Raw genomic sequence first — 19,985 nt, 5'->3', positions numbered from 1 at the left:
TTGTTCTCAGGTTATCTCAGGATCCGGTAGTTCGTTACAGTGGGAGCCGGTAGGGACAGAGAACGGGTCAGGGGTAGTTTCAGCCATGACTGACGTGTTGGAGCTCCGGGGAGCTTCAACGGGCCTTCAGGTTAATTGATGAGAAGGCGGTGACAACTAGAAGAAGTTTAATGTTCAGATTACAGAAGTACAATCAGGAGTGCAGACGAGAGTACTCAAGGCCTCCGAGTGGGAGATTGTTGGGTTCGTAGGCCTTGTTGGCCCGGTTTATTATATGACGTCAAAAGAGGAGACGGGTGTGGGCGGTCAGGCCCAAGCCCGGCCCGGTTTAGATTTCTTGCATAATAATTTACTAACCCTAGTTCAGTCTCTATATAAACAACATTATGTACTTGTAATATTGGTCACTCAATAAAAGATATACCTAGTTGCCACCCGTGGACGTAGGTCAGTTTAGACCGAACCACGTTAAATCCTCGTGTTCGTTTATTGCTTTCGTGTCGTGTTCAGTTTCGTGTGTGCGTTTAATCCTAACACCATACAACTTCAATAACCTTACACAACTTTAATTTTGTTTCTTTTTTGTTATGGTTTAATAAAACTAGTTTCCCCATGGCAATTTTCCTAATGGTTAGTTTAAAACGACTATATTTTCATGTTATGTTTATGCTCGTATAGTTTTCTAATGGCTGATTTTAAATGTCATTGCTTCCAAGTTATGTTTATGCTTTGTTTTATTAACTGTTTAATATTGTGTCAGGACAAATAATTAATGGAATTTTGTATCGTGTCAAACAATCATACGAATCTTATATCGAATCAACTGATTCAAAATATTGTATCGCATCAAATAATTTTCGTCATGTTAACCGAGGAGAATCTTGTATGCTTTCGAATAATTTTGCTTTTATGTGAATCATATAAGGTCTAGTCGTACGACTCTGTATAAAAGTTTGGTCACTAACATATTTTTGTGCAGTGTCTGGTACAAACTAGTCATATAAAAGGTGGTTGCAATAGTAGGGAGGGCGTTTAAATAGTGGGACAAAAAAACATATGTTAAACAAAAAGACGTTAAACTAGATATATTTATGAAAAGTGATTTTTTATAAATTTTTAAAATTTTCTTAGTTCATTTTCAAAACATGACCTCAATTTTCTAGATGGTTGTTAGGGGTTGCTCTCATAGGCATGGAAAAAAAGCCTATGCCTCCAATTTTATGATTTATAATTTCATTTTATGTGTATAAAGAGCATAATTGTTTCCTTAGTTGCCAAATTGGCTAACTATGTAAGGCCACAACGTTGGAGAGGGGCGTTTGTTGAAAGATTTACAATTTTGACAATTCAAGAAAAAAATAGAGATTGGGGAGGACATGATAATATTAAATGGTAAAACTATTGCAACCCGTAAACGTGTGCAGATTAATGGTCATGGAGTCCAACGTGAGACTTGATGAGTTGATGAATATATAAGTGAATATAACATAAAGGGCCCATTTAAAAAAGTGGAGCAGCCCAAGTTGTTGGTATATCATACTCTTTCATAATTCAACTGCTAATGCGAATGCCATAAAGAAATAGCATCCCACCCCACCTAGAGGTCCACAAATCGGGTTCACCTTGAAAACCCGAACCGGTTCGGAACCGGTTTTTTTCACAACGGGTAGAAAATGAAACCGGTTCCAGTCAGGAACCGGTTCGGTTCCCGACCCGAACCGATGCCCAGAAATGCAAACTTTTAGGAACCGGGTAGGTTGGAACCGGAACCGGTTTTTACGTAAAAACCGGTTCCACCGGTTTTTTTTGAAATTTAAACATTATAGCCGTTAGGAACCGGTTCCAACGGCTATATAGCCGTTTTTGACCGTTGGAACCGGTTTTTTTAACTATAAATAGGTTATCTTCTTTCTATAAATAGCAAGGTTTGTTTGTGTACTTGTTAAACCACTCCCAAAACTATAAAACACACTCCAAACCACAATTAACCTTAAACCGACAACAAATGGCAACCAATGATGACGTTGTTATGGTGATCGAAACAACAAGATACCCCGATGTTTGGGTTCATTACGATTTGTGTCTCATGACCGACTCACATGAGTTGGCACGTTGCAAATATTGCTCGAAGTTTCTTAAAGCAGCGTCCAACTCGACATTACGAAAACATACGAATAAGTATTGTCGAGAGAAAAGAAGAATGGAAGCTAAAAAAACGGAAGTGGGAGAGTCGTCCGGCTCTACAACCCAAAAATAAGTATTCCCGGATTAAAACGACGGACTTTGTTTTTTATGTTTTAGTTGTTATGTTTAGTATCGTTTATGTTTTAATAATGTTTGTAATAGTTATTTTTTAGATGAATAAAATGTTCGTCGTTATTAAAAAAGTAACAAACAATTAATCATAAGTAACAAAAGTAATTATAATAAAACAAATCAAAACTAAATATTAGTTGAACAAGTTACAAATAATTTTACCAAAACAAATAATTACAACTCTTCTTCGTCTTCATTCTCGTCTTCACCCTCGTCTTCGTTATCGGAAGAAACCCCGTCCTCCGCCTCCTCATCATGAATATGACGCTCTATTGGTATTTCGTCTTCAAAGTTCGCCTTGTGTTGTACACGATCCACCGCATCCAAATAGTCCTTTAGGCAAATGCAAACTTCTAGAGACTCGGGAGTTAGTTTTGTTCTTCGCATAGATAACACCCTCCCACTAAGAGAAAAAACCGATTCGGAAGCAACCGTTGAGGCTTGTACGGCAAGCAAATCACGAGCCATGGCGGATAGAATGGGAAATTCGTTTTGTTTACCTTTCCACCAAGCCAACAAATCAATATTGCGAATTTCGTCGACCGTTGCGCCCTCAACATAGTTTGCTCCACTATATCGACCAAGTTCGCTACTTGGTGTGTTTCCTCTTTGCCTCTTAGATGCCGATTCACGAATCCCATTCATCAAGTTTATAAGTGGGTCATTGCACGGCCTACCAGTTGTTGTTTTTTTCACAAAAGACGATCTCGTGCTTGGACCATACATTTGAAAATAATGGTCATAAAGGTCTTGAAGGTTTTTGTTGAACTTGTCCTTCGCTTCCGTCGACAACTTCGGGTCAATCTCGTGCATACCTAAGTTGTCGAATATTTCCTCAATCGTTGTTTCAACCCCATTAACATTCCAATAGGGGTTTAATGCGGCGGCACAAGTAAAGACCGGCGGTATGATTTCAAAATATTTTATGAACTTTTCTTTCATCACCGCAACAATATTTTCGAAGAGTTTGTTCTTCTCCGCAAAACTTTTAAAAACACAAGACATATAGTACAATTCTTGCAAAACCCAACAACTAGTAGGGTAATAGACTCCCGATAATTTTGTTGTTGACTTTTTGAACACATCAAGATACTCCAACAAATAACCGACTTGGACCCAAACACTTTCCGGAAACATATCGGCCTCGCGTTCTTCAACAAGATTGTTATGAAAAGCTTGTAAAGTTTGGCGTTGGGCAAAAGCACACTTTAACATATGACAAGTTGAGTTCCAACGGGTTGGAACGTCCCAATTCGGCCCCAAATACTTTCTTTCAACCGACTTGCAATAGTTCTTATATTCAAGATTTCTTCTTTTACCACTTTTGAAGACATCTTGTAACATAAGTCTAAAGTATTTTAAATCATCACAAATGTGTTCATTGTCAAGACCTATTTGGACAACCAAGTTGATGATATGTGCAACACATCGGACATGAAAAAAATCCCCGAAACAAGGTGGTGAATATTTAATGATAAATTTTTCAGCCGCCTTAGTATTGTTTGAAGCGTTGTCAAACGAAATCGAAAATATTTTATTTCTCAAGTTGTAAGTCGTTATAACTTCATCAAGTAATTCAAACAATTTTTCGGCGGTATGTGGGAACGGGAAGTTTTCAAAAGCGATGGTGCGTTTCATCAATTGCCATGTCACCGGATCAACCCAATGAGCGGTGACACATATGTATGATTCGGGCAACCCGTGTGGTGCCGACCAAACATCGGTAGTTAAACTAACCATGGCTTCTAAAGAATGAAAAGACTCGATTAACTCTTTTTTAGCACACTCCCACAACCTGATACAATGACGTCTTAAGGTAGTACGACTTACATGTGTGTATCTCGGTTGTAGAGTTTCGCGAATCAACGACGTCAACTCCGGGTCATCAAAGTGGTTAAACGGCAAACCTCGTTGAATAACGAACTTTGCCATTCTATCTTGAACTTTAGTCGTGTTGTAACGAAATAGTGTACCATCTTTACCCAAGTCAATTTGATCGGTCGCGCCAATCCCTTTCAACGCCTTGCAATATGGCTTCTCGATGTGCTTTCTCAAAGTAGAGTTGGAATCGTGCTTTAATATTGAACCACATAGTTTGCAACGAGCCTTTTGATAACCTTCGTCATCCACAATCAAATCCCAATTCTTCCATACGTCTTGGTTGCGGTTATGGTTGACTACCGTAACAACCCTTGGGTCCTCCGTAACAGGAACGGGGGCAACAAAAACACTCTTCTTAGCCTTGTTGTTAGTTTTTTTGATTGGTGCCATAATAATATTTAGTTGGATGGTCGGGTAAAGGAACGGGTTTGCTAAAGGAGTAGTATTGTAGTTTGTTTTTGAGTTTGGTGGTGAAACAAGTAATGGAAATAACTTATATATAGGTTTGGCCCAAAAACCGGTTCCAACAGCTATATTACCGTTGGAACCGGTTCCAACGGATCTATTGTCTTAAAAACCGGTTCCAACGGCTATATTACCATTGGAACCGGTTCCAACGGCTAATTGGTGTCTAAAAAAACCGGTTCCAACGGCTATATTACCAACGGCTAGTTTTGACTTTTGTTTGACCCTTCAAAAAACCCGTCGGAACCGGTTATTCCGGGTACGAACCAAACCGGTTCCAATTAAGAACCGGGTAGGAACCGGTTTGGAACCGGTACTGACATATAAATATGAGAACCGGGTACGATTTTCGGGTACAAAAATACCCAAACCGGGTATTGTTCCAACCGGGTTGGAACTGGAACCGGTTCCGGTTCGGTTCCACCAGTTAGGTTCCGGAACCGGTTTTTTTGTGCACGTCTAACCCCACCTACTAACAACATTTTTGCTGTCAGAACAAAAATCTATGTTCGGATATGTTTGGCAAAATTAGCTAGTGGTTGATAGCTGGAAGCTAGTAGCTGGTAGTGTAGTTTTTATATATATTTAGGTGTTTGGCAGACTAGCTGGAACTTTTAATAAAACTAGCTGAGTACCCGCACGGTACGGAAGGATGGGAGTGCAACCTGACATCAACCGTATAATCAGTGTCGGTACATGATTCACCTGATGACAGTGCACACATAACCCAAATGTAGGCATGCAATTCGTGCAAAGACAGTACGCGTGTAACTGGTGGCGAAAATCAAGAAGCAAAGTTGAAATATACGGTAATTTCAAATAGATAATTTTTTAAACCAACCTGTTTTGATTTGAATCCCGTTCCATCTGAAACATGTTCTGACATGTTCCCTTTCGACTCAAAACCGTACCGGCACGAACCGAACTAGATTAACCATTTTTGTATCGACTCGTTCCGACCTTAATTTGGTCTTACACATTACCTGAGCTCGTCTGACTCGACTTGTTGCCGATCCTAACCGGTAATCAGGAAATATGTTAATTTTTTTAGATTAAAGAAGTTTAGCAATATCATACTCAAATTAAATAGAATAAAATGCTTGTTTTTACGATGTATTTAAAAAATAAATATTAACGTGCGAAAAAGTTATGGCCTCTTAAAAAATTGTGGGGTAGTTAGTTTTGAATAAGAGTTAAATGCGTACCTACTATATAAATTAACAAAAGTTGATGAATGTTCAAGTACCAAACTTGTAAAATTTTAAATATAAAAACTACAAGTTTTTTCTCAAACCCTAGTAGTTGGAACTTTAGCTTCAAGCTTTTTTCTCCTAACCTAAAAGATTCAAGCTACTCCAACTAAACAAAACTTTTTATTAAATATGAGTTTTTTCTTTAAAGCTTGTAATTAAAAGCCTCTAAAAGCTCTTTGCCAAAATACCATAAATACCCTAATGTAATGTAATAATGTGTACTAAGCTCTACTAATCCATGCTAGTCCATGAGATTTTTTTAACCGCTATATAATATTAAAAAGATATAAAGAAGCCAACCGTAAATCTAACCTATGCATAAGCATCAGAGCCAATACAAGAACCGAACTAAAATACACATAATATTAGACAGAAGCAAGAAGCCAACCGAAATAAAGAACAGTATAAACGTCAAAAACAATATAATATTAAAAAATTTCTGCTAAGCTTAACCATAAAGTTTCCCACTTACCGTTGCACACCTATACCGTCCAAATTTATGGAGAAGAGATTGTGCTTAACCATAGGAGACCAATCCAACATATGCAAACGATACTCAAGGAAACGTTTACAAAACTAACTAAAAGTGGTTTATAAATAACATTTAAAAGCTTATATAGCATGTTTTATTTCATTGACATTATGAATGCTCTAGCGTTAGTTCGTAAACTTGCGAAAATTTTTAACAGAATAGGATCAATGTTGTAAAATTTTCTTAAAAAATTAAAACACAACATTTTGATGATTTTTTTTCCACTAAGGCTAGTTGTTGTGGAGGCGCCAAAGCCACCTCAGCACTCTGTTAATGCCAAATTTATCCCCAAACCACAACACCACCATCACCGTGCCGACGCCAAACCATTTTCGCCTACCAGCGCCAACGTCCTCCCGTAGCCCACCCTTTGGGTGAGTGAAGTTAACATCTCTCCATCAATCATATACAAACACATACATACTTTATTATTATTATTATTTTTCTTTTTTGATTTTCTTTTTGTTTATATCTTAGTTAAATTACAATGCAGTTGTTATGGTGGGTTAGTTTAAGGCCCTTGTTATTGAACATGTGAGGCTTGAATGAAGATTAATTTGGGGCAATAATTTAGGGAAACAAGGATAGCCATGGCTAGTCATCCTTTTGATTTAGTCAAATACTTGAATACGGCGACAAGACATTTACTACAAAACAACATTTTGTGAAGGTCTTCTAGGTGTATTAAATAATTTTTTTTATAAACCAAATAATTGTTTCTAGTAAATATAAAAAAAATTAATTAATATGTTTAATAATTTTACAAAATTCATAAATTAAAGCATCGTTTTTTCTCTCTCCTTCACACTGCCGTCTAGCAGAGCGGCCATAGCCTGTCACCTCTCTTGCTAGACGGACATCAATGGACACCTACCAGACCGTGTTCACACTTTACGTGCTCAATAACAAGTTTTAAACCAGTTCTATTTCAAGGGTTCACCCGGATACCAAAATCGTTCCAACTTGAGAACAGGTCAGTACACTCGTTTTTCGGAAAGAAAGAAAAAGGAGCAGCCTTTTCAAATATTTTTTTGTCAAAACACATATGATCATAGTCTCTTTCTTCCATCTATATATTTATAGATCTTTTATGAGCTTCAGGTTGAAATAAATATATTTATCCATAAATCCAAAAATCCTCAAAATGTTTCATGTACAACTACTTACCAAGTTACCATAAATAGAGCCAATAACTTAATTACTAAAAGGATTCTAGACAAAACTATAGACGCATAATCGAAGATCCAAGTACGTAAAACTAAGCAAATAACTTAGTGTTCATCGTAAAGACTTGTAATAGAAATCAAGAGAATTAGCAGAAATTAAGGATCTGTTAACCATTTGCACCAAAAAAAAAATAAATAAATAAAGAGTACCAGAACAAAAAACCAGACCATTTACAAGCAGTTATGTACTTTTAGAAGATGCTAGTCTCTAACTGCAGTAGCAAAGAAGCACAGAAATCCAGAAATAGCAACTGCGGCCCGTTAATCCTCTGGATATCGAACAAATAACTGTCTTCGGGAGTCTTGTAAAGCTGTTGAATCAAGACGAAACAGTTTGTTATTTAACTTACATAAAAATGACAGTTTTCGGCCCGTTTAGTTAGTGATTTGAAATAATTTGTTATTTTACCTGAATTTCAAATTTCACAACATTTTGTGATTGAATGTTGTTAGTGGTAATAGCAGAATTGATGTAATGGTTATCATACATATGGTGGGCTGCGATTGCTTCAGAATTAGGGATGCTTGAAGCCCATCTACACTTAATGTTGTAAAGCCCGATCTTTTTCCAGCAGACGTTTAGATCTCTCAGAACTTCAAGAACACGTGTCATTATCTCATGAGGATTCGCTGGAATCTTCAAAAACCAAAAGAGAAAATTTCATGTAAATCATATTAATCAATGAATAAATATAGAATGAAAGCTTTAGTCATCAAACAAGCCATAAAGTTTGACTTTCAAAGTCAAAAGAACCAATCTTCAGACTTTGAAATGAACAAAAATAACTTTATTTTTCATTAAAAATTAACTTATTCTTATTTATTTATACCAGTTGTGCAAGAGATGATGACAGAGTTAAACTCGTAACAGAACCATATCAGTTTTAATAAGAGAAGCCACAAGTTTGGTTTTGGAATGCACGCATCATGAGAGCATAATGCGCGATGCGCTGATATCACATCATGAGTAGCGATGCACTGCGATTACTTGGTGCGCTCTATATTGCGTAATACGTGATGTGCATGACGCAGTCTAATGCGCACATTTATTAGTTAAAAGTGAGTTTACACACAGATTACTCGTACCTTATGCATAAACACTTGTACACATAGAGTTAAAAGTCTTATTTTAGTATAATCTATAAATTATTTTTTAATATTTTTTTTATAACAAACGCCTCACACACGGGAGGTGCTTGCATCATGCATTGGCTTTTTGGATCAAAACGCATCGCACAATTTATAACCAAAGCTATAGTTTAAAGTTAAGTTTTTGAAAAGGCCATATCGAATTGGGTATGAAAAGTCACAAGTTTGACCTCCAAAGTCAAACTGTAGCGCTTTACACAAATATCTTAACTACCAAAATAAAATAAAAGTTGAGCAAACCTGCAACCCGACTTCCCATTTTCTTTCACCAGGCAAATTGGCTCTAAAAGAGTTCTCTCGAGTAAGCCTGCTCATGTGGGCCCACTCCAGGCCATTGTCTAGATGCATAGTAGCACGATTACCCTCCTACGCCAAATAATATTCAAATTTCACACCCAAACTATCAAACTTTAAGCAAGATAACAATGTGAATGCCATTAATATAAACACCATGTTTTTATAAGATAATAGTTTTCCAAGACTTTTGATAAGTTGGAAATATTTATATCTTCAAAAGCTTCCATATCAAAATATCTATAAGTTGTAAATACAAATAACACACCAAGGACTCGGAAATTTCGGCTCCAAGATATCCACCAACCACACGAGTTTGATTATCAAACAGCAAATAATATGCAACTGTAGCCTGATATAAGACAAATTCAAGATGTAAACCAGTAAAGATTTCAACTTTATGCAAAACTATAACAAAATAAATGAGAGAAAACAGTTAAATACATCATCTTGTATTCGGCTTTGAAGTGACTGTATCAAATGGTTCCTTTCAAAACCCATGTTGATCACTTTTTTAATAATTTCCTCGTCAAGCTGATAAATAAAAGCAGCATAATGTTAGATGAATTGAAAATAACAAAATATCAAGACAACCGCTATGCCCGAACTTACCTTTTTTAGATGCTTGGTTGCATCTGGGGCGGGGACCGCTAAGTAACGAGGAAGTTGACTTTTGAACCAGTGATGCTTACGAAGATCCGCAATTGTTATTCTCTTCAAAGGATCAACCACAAGCATTCTTGGAATTAAATCCCGAGCCCCGGGTGACAAATGACTTGGAAGAGTATACATTCCTGCCTGAAAAAAAAAAGGTGAAATTAAAAAAAAATGGGTCAGGCCAAAAAGGGTTTGGCCAATATGGGTGGTTCCCTTTTTACTACGTGTCCTTTTTATTTGACCCGTTTGAACCCGATTCACAAGTCAACGGGCCAAAATTGCTGCTTCTAAATAAAATACAATGCAAGACAATACCTTTATTTTCTTGAATAAATTGGGAATATTTTCATCATCAAAAGGAAGAGTGCCACATAGAAGAGCATACAAAATGACCCCACAACTCCACACGTCTACTTCGGGTCCCGCATAAAGTTTACCAGAAACAACCTGCGTATCAGGTATGAATCAGTATGAAACTATGAATAACATTATAAACCAATATTCAATCAGTCTTTAGGAATAACCTCAGGAGCAGCATAATTAGGGCTTCCGCAACTTGTTTTAAGAAAATGCCCGTCTCTCATAATATTACTCAACCCGAAGTCAGCAACCTTAACATTGCCCCGCGAGTCCAACAGAATATTCTCCGGCTTAAGATCCCGATGGACCACCATATTCCGGTGGCAATATTCAACTCCAGATATTATCTATTTGACATAAACAAAGTTGTAAACATCATAATAAAATTATTAATTATAGTAACATTGATTTTGTAACCATACTTAATACATTAACCAATTATCTCAAGACTGACCGGCAGCAAAAAGTCAACCCGATCCATCCCAATATACCACAACTATTTATAATTCTTTAGATGACTTTAAATTAATCTTATTCGAGTTAAACATCACCATAAAATATGGAATGCAAATGGGCAACAAGCTGCGCCGCCAGCCCTTTAGAAAAATAATTTTTTTTACCTGCTGAAAAATTTTGCGGGCTTCATCTTCGTGTAGTCTTCCTTTTTCTACAATATAATCGAAAAGTTCTCCGGATTTCACGTACTCCATAATAACATATATATCAAGGGGCGTCTCTATCACCTCATAAAGTCTAATAATATGAGGGTGCACAAATAATCTACAAATTTTGATTTCTCGTCTCACTGCACACACGTCGCATATAAAAGCATGATTTTTTACATGAAATATCAAGAAACTGAAAATAAAACAAAAAATCTAATGAATTATGAAATATGAATTATGATCATACCTTTCTCTTCCATTTCAGGATTCCTAAGTTTTCTTCGGTTAAGAATCTTGACCGCCACTTTGTAGCCGGTCAACGTATGTTCGGCAATTTTGACTTTACCGAAAGAACCATGACCAAGAGTTTTCCCGAGCTTGTAGTTATGTAAAAATGCATCGGTACTACCACCTCTATTAGCTCGATCCATATATCTGTCACAAAACTATGAAAAAAAAATAATTCAAAAGAATCAATGATGGGTAAATTTTGGTATCTGTTATAAGGTGGAAACGGGTAGGCTCGGTTAATTCGGGCTAACCCGAAACACATTTTCTCCAAAATTTCCAATCTTTTTATATTTATTAATAACTACTGATACAAACCATGCTTCATCCCAAACATGTTTGTTCTTTAATCTTTATACAAATTTACATAAATCCCAACACAAACACAAGATCAAAACAAAATCTTTCAAGACTTCTAAACTCTTAACACTTGTTGACCACCGATGACCATAAACACAAAGTCAAAAAAAAGTCAAACTTCCAAATAAACCAGCTAACCATGAGCAAATGCATCATAGGAAACACACCATTAACATAAACAACTCATTAATTTGGGGAAATTAATACAAAATCAAGATTTAATTTTTAACCGGATTACCAAAACTAAACCCTAATTATACCCACCACAAGATTCAAGAAATTGAGTTGAGTTGATCAGTTAATTAACAGATCATATTTGAAGCATAACCCAAGAATTATAATCTGATAAACAAATAATTAAAAGAAAAAAGAATGAAATTAAAGATAAAAATAATACCTTAAAATAAAATAGGTGAAGATCACATACGAAGAACAGCAATTGATGGAAAGTTTACAACTTTTTTATTTTCAAGATTTATTTATTTTCAATTTCAACTCTGGTCTGAGTCAGCATAGCTAAATGGATATGCATAAACTTTAGATTTTTTAACCAGCCCATAGAGTTTTTAGTGACGACAAATTCAATCCCTGGTGTTATTATGCTTTACATGAACAACAAATTCTTTTCGTACACGATTAAACATTTCGAGCGCCGCTATGTTGTGTTATGTTATGTTATGTCTGTGTCACATGATAGATAAATTATTTCAATTATAAACTTCATACCTTGGTGAAAAGTCAGTTTTACCCTTAACGATGAAATTAAACTGAGTTAATGATTTGGACGTAATTGATAAGAAGTGGGAAACCTAGATGGTCCAGTCACACATAAAACGATTTTTGAATAAAATCGCATAATTGACCAAACAATCAGATCAAACAAACTAATAAACAAACAAACACGAGATATTGATGTGACACCCCTCGATTCTTTTCATATAATCAAGTCAAACGAACTTCATGAATATAACAAACTTACATAGAGAAGAGACTTATTGACTCACAATACACAATAACCTAGACCCCTATTTATAGATATACTAAGCTTGCTTTCCAAGTCAACTACTAAACTTCTTTTCCAAGACGAAACCTTTCCTAAATCTGCTAACTAAAATAAAATATAACAAAATAAACCTTAACTTTATTTATAATTCAAGATTAACCTTTATGAACAGCAATTTTTGGAATAAAGATACGCTTTAATTTACACGTATAAATCACTTCGATTCTATATGACTCACATTCAAATAGGAAAATTAATTTCATCTAGATAGCCATAATTGTCCCGGAAAAGTAAATTTTTTATATACAAGAATAACGTCTTTCACACATAAAGTTGTGTTCATATGTAAACGGACACCGCTCACACGAATGCTATAAAACACTAAATAATCAACTTTCTCAATCAAAATCTCATTCAAAACCCAATAGTGGATAATGGAAAACTAACATATTCCTCTTTTGAATCTAAAAATATGCAACCTATTTTTGAATCTAATTGTTACCAAAAACTACATTCATTTTTCTATTTTCTATCTTCTATCTTCTATTGTATTCCTATTTCTATATACAACAAACTGTTCTATAATACAATGACGAATAAACGAATATGACTAAGTTAGTCGGGTTAGAAAGATCTGTACATGGCTATGCAATGCACTGTCCTGGCTCGACCCCCACGAGCCGGCAACTGAGTCCAGAACTTATGGCCAGATGGGGCCCGTGTGATTCCCGAGAACACAGGCAACAATGATCATCCATGGTTTCATGAAAGATTATAACTTGAACCCTTCAATGGTGCACACCACCTTCATCATTGTGCCCTGCATAGTATGTATTTACAGCTGTTTGCAGGAGTTTTGCAAGCCTTGTATGAAGAACCCGTAAAATCTTCATTGACCAGACAGTTTCATCATCGCTTCTGTTTGGGTATCGTGTCTGGTAGGCAGCAGGCCTGCAAATTCTTCATTGACCAGACAGCTTTGACTTTTGCATGATCTTATGAAGAACACATAAAATCCATTTTTAAGGATCTTTTTTTAAGTATAATTTGAGTTGCTGTTTACTTTTTTGCATTCTTTTCTTTCTCCATTGTGGCCTCCTTTTCGGCTTTCTTTCTTTCAAGTTCAGCCTGTTTAAGATTCTCCTCAAGGCATTTTTGGAATAGTCTCACAAAGTTGCAAAGGATTTGAGTAGCTGCCCAAAAATAAACAAGCATAATTAGGCCCGTTAGAAATAAAATAATGCCTGCACTGACTCACTTTTACGTCAACAGGCAAATACTTCCACATCAAAGTTTTATGCTACTCTGAATAGTTATCTGAAAGTTACCTTGTTCGAAAGGGCATTTGGCAGGGTCTTCACCAAAATATAGGGCCAGCCCATCAGCACATTTACCCTGTAATGTAAACAATTAATATGGATTATAATAATCCAAAAGGCAGCTTTCTTACAAATTACAATAAAAGAAAATCATATGTGAAACGAACTTAATTTCATTTGATTTCTGTTTTAGAGAACATGTTTTCAAAATCAACATTAAGAGCCTATTTTACAATCTTACACTAGTAAAATGTATTGATATTTACCACAGCGGAATAGTAATTTTTAACATTTGTCACTTCCGCCTCAGCATGGCCAATGAACTGCTGCAACGTCTGACAATGTCATAAATTCTTAATCAGTGTTCTAAACATTCAGTCATGGAAGGAATGAAAAACCACAAAGTAATGCTATATTATTATGTAGTCTTCATAGCAAGTTTACTTACCGAGTGAAAACCTGCAGATATAGGGCCATCGTTTGCACACGCATCTAGTTCTTGCTTCACTTTTCTTAGTCCATTGCTAAGGGCCAGCATTTCTTCTGCTAAAACTTTCAATTGTATCTGCAGTTTAACGCAATCATAAGTCATATACTTACAAGTCTATGCAAAAACAGATTCGTTTAAACCTTTGTTGCAGCTTCTAGGCTAACAAGATCATCTGGGAATTCTAAAAGAGCTGGTGATTTGTTGGCAAGAAGCTGTACAATAGAAAAATGTTGATTTAGTATGAATTAAAACTAGAAATTGTTAACTATTAAAGGGTTGTTGTACTATTAGAGGATATTATAGAATATATTATTAGTGTTGGATTATTATACTGTTATCATAATTAGGAGATTGTATTTGATTATGTTTCCTTGTGTTTATATGTATTGTACTCCCAAATATAGTTGATCAATAATACATTACACCTTACGGGGTTTTCATTATTTTACATGTACCTTGCAGAGATAATGCATTAAGGTCATCCTGCTGTTTGAAGCGCGCGTATCTGTCAATTTCAAAAGACTATCCAGCTTGAAACCGACTGCTGAACCTGTAATTGTTTGATACCATTGAGAAACATATAAATAAATACATATGTTGTTTATCTTAATGAAGGTCTGGTGATGTTATTACCTCTAGCAGTTCCTTGATTTAACGTATTCCCCAAATATAATATTCTCTTCATAACTTCCTTCAATTTCACAGACTTCCTGACCTAATAAAACAACAGAACTAGATTCTGTCAAATGAAAATAAAACGTAAAAACGAGAACATGAGTGTAAGCAGGAGTGTAGCATTTATAATAATTGACCACCTTGTCACATGCAGAGTGTACAATGTCTAAACTCTTCTTAAAATCTCCAAGCTGAAAGAAAAGTCGAATGAATTGACATGATAACACAATACAAAGATAAGAAAATTTACGCCCGTAATCACAAACCTGAGAATTAAATTGAATTTTGAACAAAAAAATATTTAATTTCGTCTCCATACGTGGCACCTTCATTAGCTCCAGAAAAAACTGCAATATAGCTAGAAATAAGTTGTGCGTACATGAATAGTCTATAGCGGAAAAAAGGGTATTATGATCATTATGATCGTGATACTTACATGTTCACATTTACCCAATTTATCCAAGTCACCTGTATAATTCTGAACAGTCACAATGCAGAAGATCAATACTTAAATGGAAGAATCAAGAAAAGTAAGGTTCATATCTAGAATTATAGAACTGTTCAAAGAAATTGTAAAATGTATAATATAAAGTAAATGCGCCTAAAAAGTTAACGGTTTCACCTTGAGTTGATCCATTTCTTCTTTTGTAGGACAGAACTTGAGAATATTTTCTACTTGATCAACATCTAAAAGTTCGTCATCCATAGCTAAAACCGCTTCCTGCAGATGGCAGACAAAGTTATCATTTTACATCTGAATAATATGTTTATTGAAATAGTAATCCAAATATCCACACTTACCACCATATCAGGAAGTGGCATTTTAACCTTTGTAAGCATGATTTCTGTGTTGTTGGCCCTCCTCAAATCAATCTAGAATCAAGAACACAATGAGGTATAGTAATTACCAAAATTAATGAAAAATGGCATGCTTCTATTATAGAGTATAATAAAATATGAAAAGTTATAATTTAAAGTATGAGGTACTCAATTTACATTGCATTACCAATTGGATTTTTTCAGGTTTATTACTAGCAGCCTTTTTCTTATCTGCATCTTTAGCAGCAGGTTTTTTGGCGGGTGCGTTAGAGAAAAGTGTCTCAAGTTCTGATACGTCAAGTTCTGGCGGACTAGAATGACATAGCACAACATTAGTAGTTAGAATAAATTATATATGTATACATGCATGCATATATGTATATATTGGACTTAAAGAATTAATTATATGATTTTGATTAGCAAGATGCAGCTATTTTAAAAAGGAAGAATGAAACAACAAAATATAGAAACAGAAGAATGATGGCTACCTTTGTCTTTGCAATTCCTCCCACAAGCTTCCTTGCAAAGCCCTTGTAACCTTGTTCCAGTGCAACGGCTTTAAGTTAGACCTTTTCACTGCAGGTCCACGTCCACGCCCTCTACCCGGGCCTCCTCGACCAGGTGGAGGGGGAGGGCCAGCTGGAGGTCCGGGTGGGGCAGGTGCCCCAGGTGGGGGTTGGGGTCCTGGTGGACCTCTTCCTCCAGGCATTGGGGGAGGTGCAGGTGCACCGGATGGTGGAGGAGGCACAGGTGCCCCCCCAGGAGGAGGTGGAGGTGCTCCGGGTTGTGGAGGTGGTGGAGGCGGAGGCGGTGGTGCTACAGGCATTGGCGGAGGCGGTGGTGCTATAGGCATTGGTGGAGGCGGGGGCGGTGGTGCTTCAGACATTGGTGGAAGCGGTGGAGGTGGGGGAGGAGGAGGTGCCTTGGAGATTAAGGGTGGAGGAGGGGGCGCTTCTTGCATGGGCGGACGTGGAGGGACTTCATGAATAGATGGTGGTGGTGGAGGTGGTGCAGCAACTCGTGAGGGAGGTGGAGGTGCGGGTTCTTCATGCACTTGAGGTGGAGCTTTTAGTTCAACTGCATGTGGCTGTGGCAAAGATGGAGCAGCTGGTGGTTGTGGTGGTGGCAAAGATGGGGCAACTGGTGGTTGCGACGGTGGCAAAGATGGAGCAACTGGTGGTGGCAAAGATGGAGCAGATTGTGGTTGTGGTGGTGGCAAAGATGGAGCTGCTAGTGGCTGTGGCGGTGGCAAAGATGGAGCAGATGGTGGTTGTGGTGGCAGCGGTGGTGAAGGAACATCAACTGTTGTTATTTTCAAATTCCTAAAAGATTTTGGCAATTCAAGTGACCCTTCATAGGTTAATGTCACTCGGTTCACATCCGAAGATTGTGATGATTCTTCTCTCTTGTTTTTCATTTCCTCTACTAAACTATTAAATTTTGCTTCAAGGTACTCCACCTTGGACTTCAAATAATGCTCATCCACTGTATTAGGCTTCAAATCAACATCTTTGACTATTGTATTCTTCAAGTCATTATCTTTGACTTTTTTACTCTTCAAGTCGACATCTTGTTCTACCAATTTGAGACTCGAATCATTCTTAACCTGACTTTGATTTGCATCTTTTGATATATGATCTTGAGATGAAGGCGGTTCTACATCAAATCCTGAAATATTATTGTCTTCAAGTAAATTTGCAGCATCCTCTTCAAGATCATGGATATCAAACTCATTACTAAACATGTCCTCCTCAACCTCAAAGAATTCATCAGGCGACTCATAGCCACTTGACTCACTTCCATCAGACGATACTCGGTCATTAGTGATAACAGACTGTATAGGTTCAACATCCACAAAAAGTACCTGCCACATATATAAGCATGCATTATTTGACCCGTTTGCAACTCATTCTTAAGTAAAGTGGATTGAAATCAACACCTCTAATTTAGGCATAGAAAAGTCAAAGTCAAAGTCAAACGCATACCTCTGCTTTAAAGTCTTTTGGCATTGGATCTCGAGCGTCCACATTAAGATCAACTTCATCACGACTCAACATCATTACATGCCCTCGGATAAAAGCTGTATGGAATATTGCTCTGAACAACATCAACTCCCTTACATGATCATCTTCTAAATGAATGCATTCAAGAACAACGTCCCCTTGAACACGGAAATGAATATCAAGCTTTGCCAGCCGACATTCGTCCTGCGATTATAAACTACTAGATTATATTATATACCAAGTTGCATATCATGTCTAATCAGCAAAACGCGCTTAAAAGAAAACGTGCCAAATGGGTCCAAATAAGTTTACCATTCGATAACAGCGAGCATGTTTCTTGGGCTTTGAGGTTAAGGTTGAAAACAAAAGCTTACAACTTTTACTAGATTCTGTTGAAAACGGGTCATGACCGTATATACGGATAACGGGCCGACAACCCTTTCCATGAATCCTAGGAAGGAACCGAAGAATAAGACAGTCCAAAGCTAAAGATGCTTCTTGAGGTGGCCAGTCAATCCCTAAATTTCTTTTTGTGACATATTGAAGATACCTTATATGTGATGGTTGAGGATTTAAGGGTGAAAAAATATGATACAGATCACGAGCCGGAACTTGTTTATAAACCACTTCAAGTGTCCTTAGCTCACCGGTATACTGTTTTCTAGCTAAAAACAGCGCAGCAAGCATAAATGCAAGAATGGGCCACCCTCCTCTTTCACAATGCATCAAAAGCACATTTTTTTGATCCGCAATCGATAGCCAGTTTTCACAAGTGTCTAAAAAGTTAGTGACAATATCTAGTGGTAATAACGGAGACCCTTCATATTGCCAAGGATATTCTGTGAGTTTTATATCAAATGTGGATAATGCATCAGAAATTAAGGTCTTCTTATCACCGGCTTCTTTGAAATTGAAAACCATGAAAGAAGAATCGGGATAGTAGTCTTGAAGCTGAGGTACAATGCCACCAATGTAGGTTTTGTATGCATCTGCTTCCATTGTATCAGTTGAGAAGCAGCTATTAAACACTGTGATGTTAATGAAACATATGTTAGACCATTGATATCTTTAATCAAGACTGTATTTAAGGATGTAAACGAATTGAATGTTTGATGGGAAGCTTGTTTATGTTCGTTCGATTAACTCAGTGAACGAACGTGAACAGGGAATTTTGTTCGATTTACTAAATGAACGAACACGCACAAATTAAGGTTATGTTCATTCAGTTGTGTTCATTAATGTTTGATAATGTGTTCGTAAATGTTTGTTTTTCCTTTAAGCAAAGAGACATGAGTATTATGTGGTTAATTTATAAGTAAAATTAACTTATGAATATGAATGTTAAATAAAACAACCAATACAAACTTGGTAGCCGGATCAAACCGTTGACACTAACTATTCTCAATTATCCAAATCAAATAAAACATTGTTTTGTTTTCGTGAAGTGTTCATGAACAAGTTAATAAACGAGACGAACACGAACAAGAAATTTTGTTTGGTTAGATGTTTGTTTACAGCTCTAAATGCAATGGCATCAGTTTTTGCAGCCTAGAACCTAAGCAAGCTCATAATATACAACTGGGCACAAAACATATGTGCATATAGGTAAATTGTGCATGCATGCATGGGAAAGTACGTACCGAAAACCCTATCGGAGATCTCAAGGAGCTGATCCGGCGGCTTACGGAAAAATAACCGTTTGAACAGCGCCATTTAATGATGGCGCTGTTACCGTCCCACCGACCGGATCCCAAATATTGATTCCCTCTCCCTATTTCCGCAATTTCGGATGTCAATTAATATTGACCATTTGAGCCTCCAATCCTCAATGTGATCCACCAAAACGCTTTCAAACTTCATCAACCAATTCGGTAATGTGATTGTGATTGTGATTGTGGTTATGATAATGAGATTTAATGCGTTAGTGACAGCAGGATTAATATTATTAGGGTTTTCAGGGGGATCGTAATCATTAGGGTACGTAAATGCGATGATGAAACGTGTAATAAGTATTTAGGGAATTGGATATATATCTATCTATCAAGTGATTGATTGATTCTTGAGTGCAATGGGGATATTGGATAATCAGGTGCACGTGGAATCGATCGGAGATTAATGAGATAGAAGATTATGGAGGGAGGGAGGAAGAAACTAAGGGGACGTTAGGTTGACGAACACTGATGATCAGCTTTTCCGATTATTCTTTTTTCTAATTTTTTTTATAAAAAAA

General features: G+C 36.7%; 2 protein-coding genes across 2 annotated transcripts; both read right to left on the bottom strand.

The window, feature by feature from the left end:
• Window positions 1–7,814: 7,814 nt before the first annotated feature.
• On the bottom strand, window positions 7,815–11,259 carry LOC143594933 (SNF1-related protein kinase catalytic subunit alpha KIN10-like). The gene is made up of 10 exons (XM_077074112.1): window positions 11,046–11,259; window positions 10,754–10,938; window positions 10,298–10,480; window positions 10,089–10,220; window positions 9,729–9,914; window positions 9,561–9,650; window positions 9,385–9,468; window positions 9,063–9,188; window positions 8,083–8,310; window positions 7,815–7,984 (listed from the first exon to the last, which is right to left on the bottom strand). Exons 1-10 carry the CDS (start codon window positions 11,227–11,229, stop codon window positions 7,865–7,867), a joined length of 1,518 nt encoding a protein of 505 aa, XP_076930227.1. The 5' UTR covers window positions 11,230–11,259; the 3' UTR covers window positions 7,815–7,864.
• Window positions 11,260–13,237: 1,978 nt separating this feature from the next.
• LOC143594931 (formin-like protein 20) lies at window positions 13,238–19,468 on the bottom strand. Its single transcript, XM_077074111.1, has 18 exons — window positions 19,396–19,468; window positions 18,068–18,783; window positions 17,738–17,959; window positions 16,241–17,616; window positions 15,940–16,063; window positions 15,735–15,806; window positions 15,556–15,654; window positions 15,370–15,411; window positions 15,200–15,280; window positions 15,074–15,124; window positions 14,892–14,973; window positions 14,714–14,808; window positions 14,399–14,470; window positions 14,217–14,333; window positions 14,035–14,103; window positions 13,778–13,844; window positions 13,513–13,642; window positions 13,238–13,400 (listed from the first exon to the last, which is right to left on the bottom strand). The coding sequence occupies exons 1-18, from the start codon at window positions 19,466–19,468 to the stop codon at window positions 13,238–13,240; spliced, it is 3,651 nt and encodes a 1,216-aa protein (XP_076930226.1).
• Between the last annotated feature and the right edge of the window lie 517 nt (window positions 19,469–19,985).

Source organism: Bidens hawaiensis, unplaced genomic scaffold (genome assembly GCF_021521415.1).
Source record: "Bidens hawaiensis isolate Kalapana, Puna unplaced genomic scaffold, B.hawaiensis_p1.1 tig00044327_1, whole genome shotgun sequence".
Taxonomy (NCBI): domain Eukaryota; kingdom Viridiplantae; phylum Streptophyta; class Magnoliopsida; order Asterales; family Asteraceae; genus Bidens; species Bidens hawaiensis.
The sequence above is the reverse complement of the archived record's forward strand: the minus strand, read 5'-3'. Positions and strand labels throughout refer to the sequence as shown.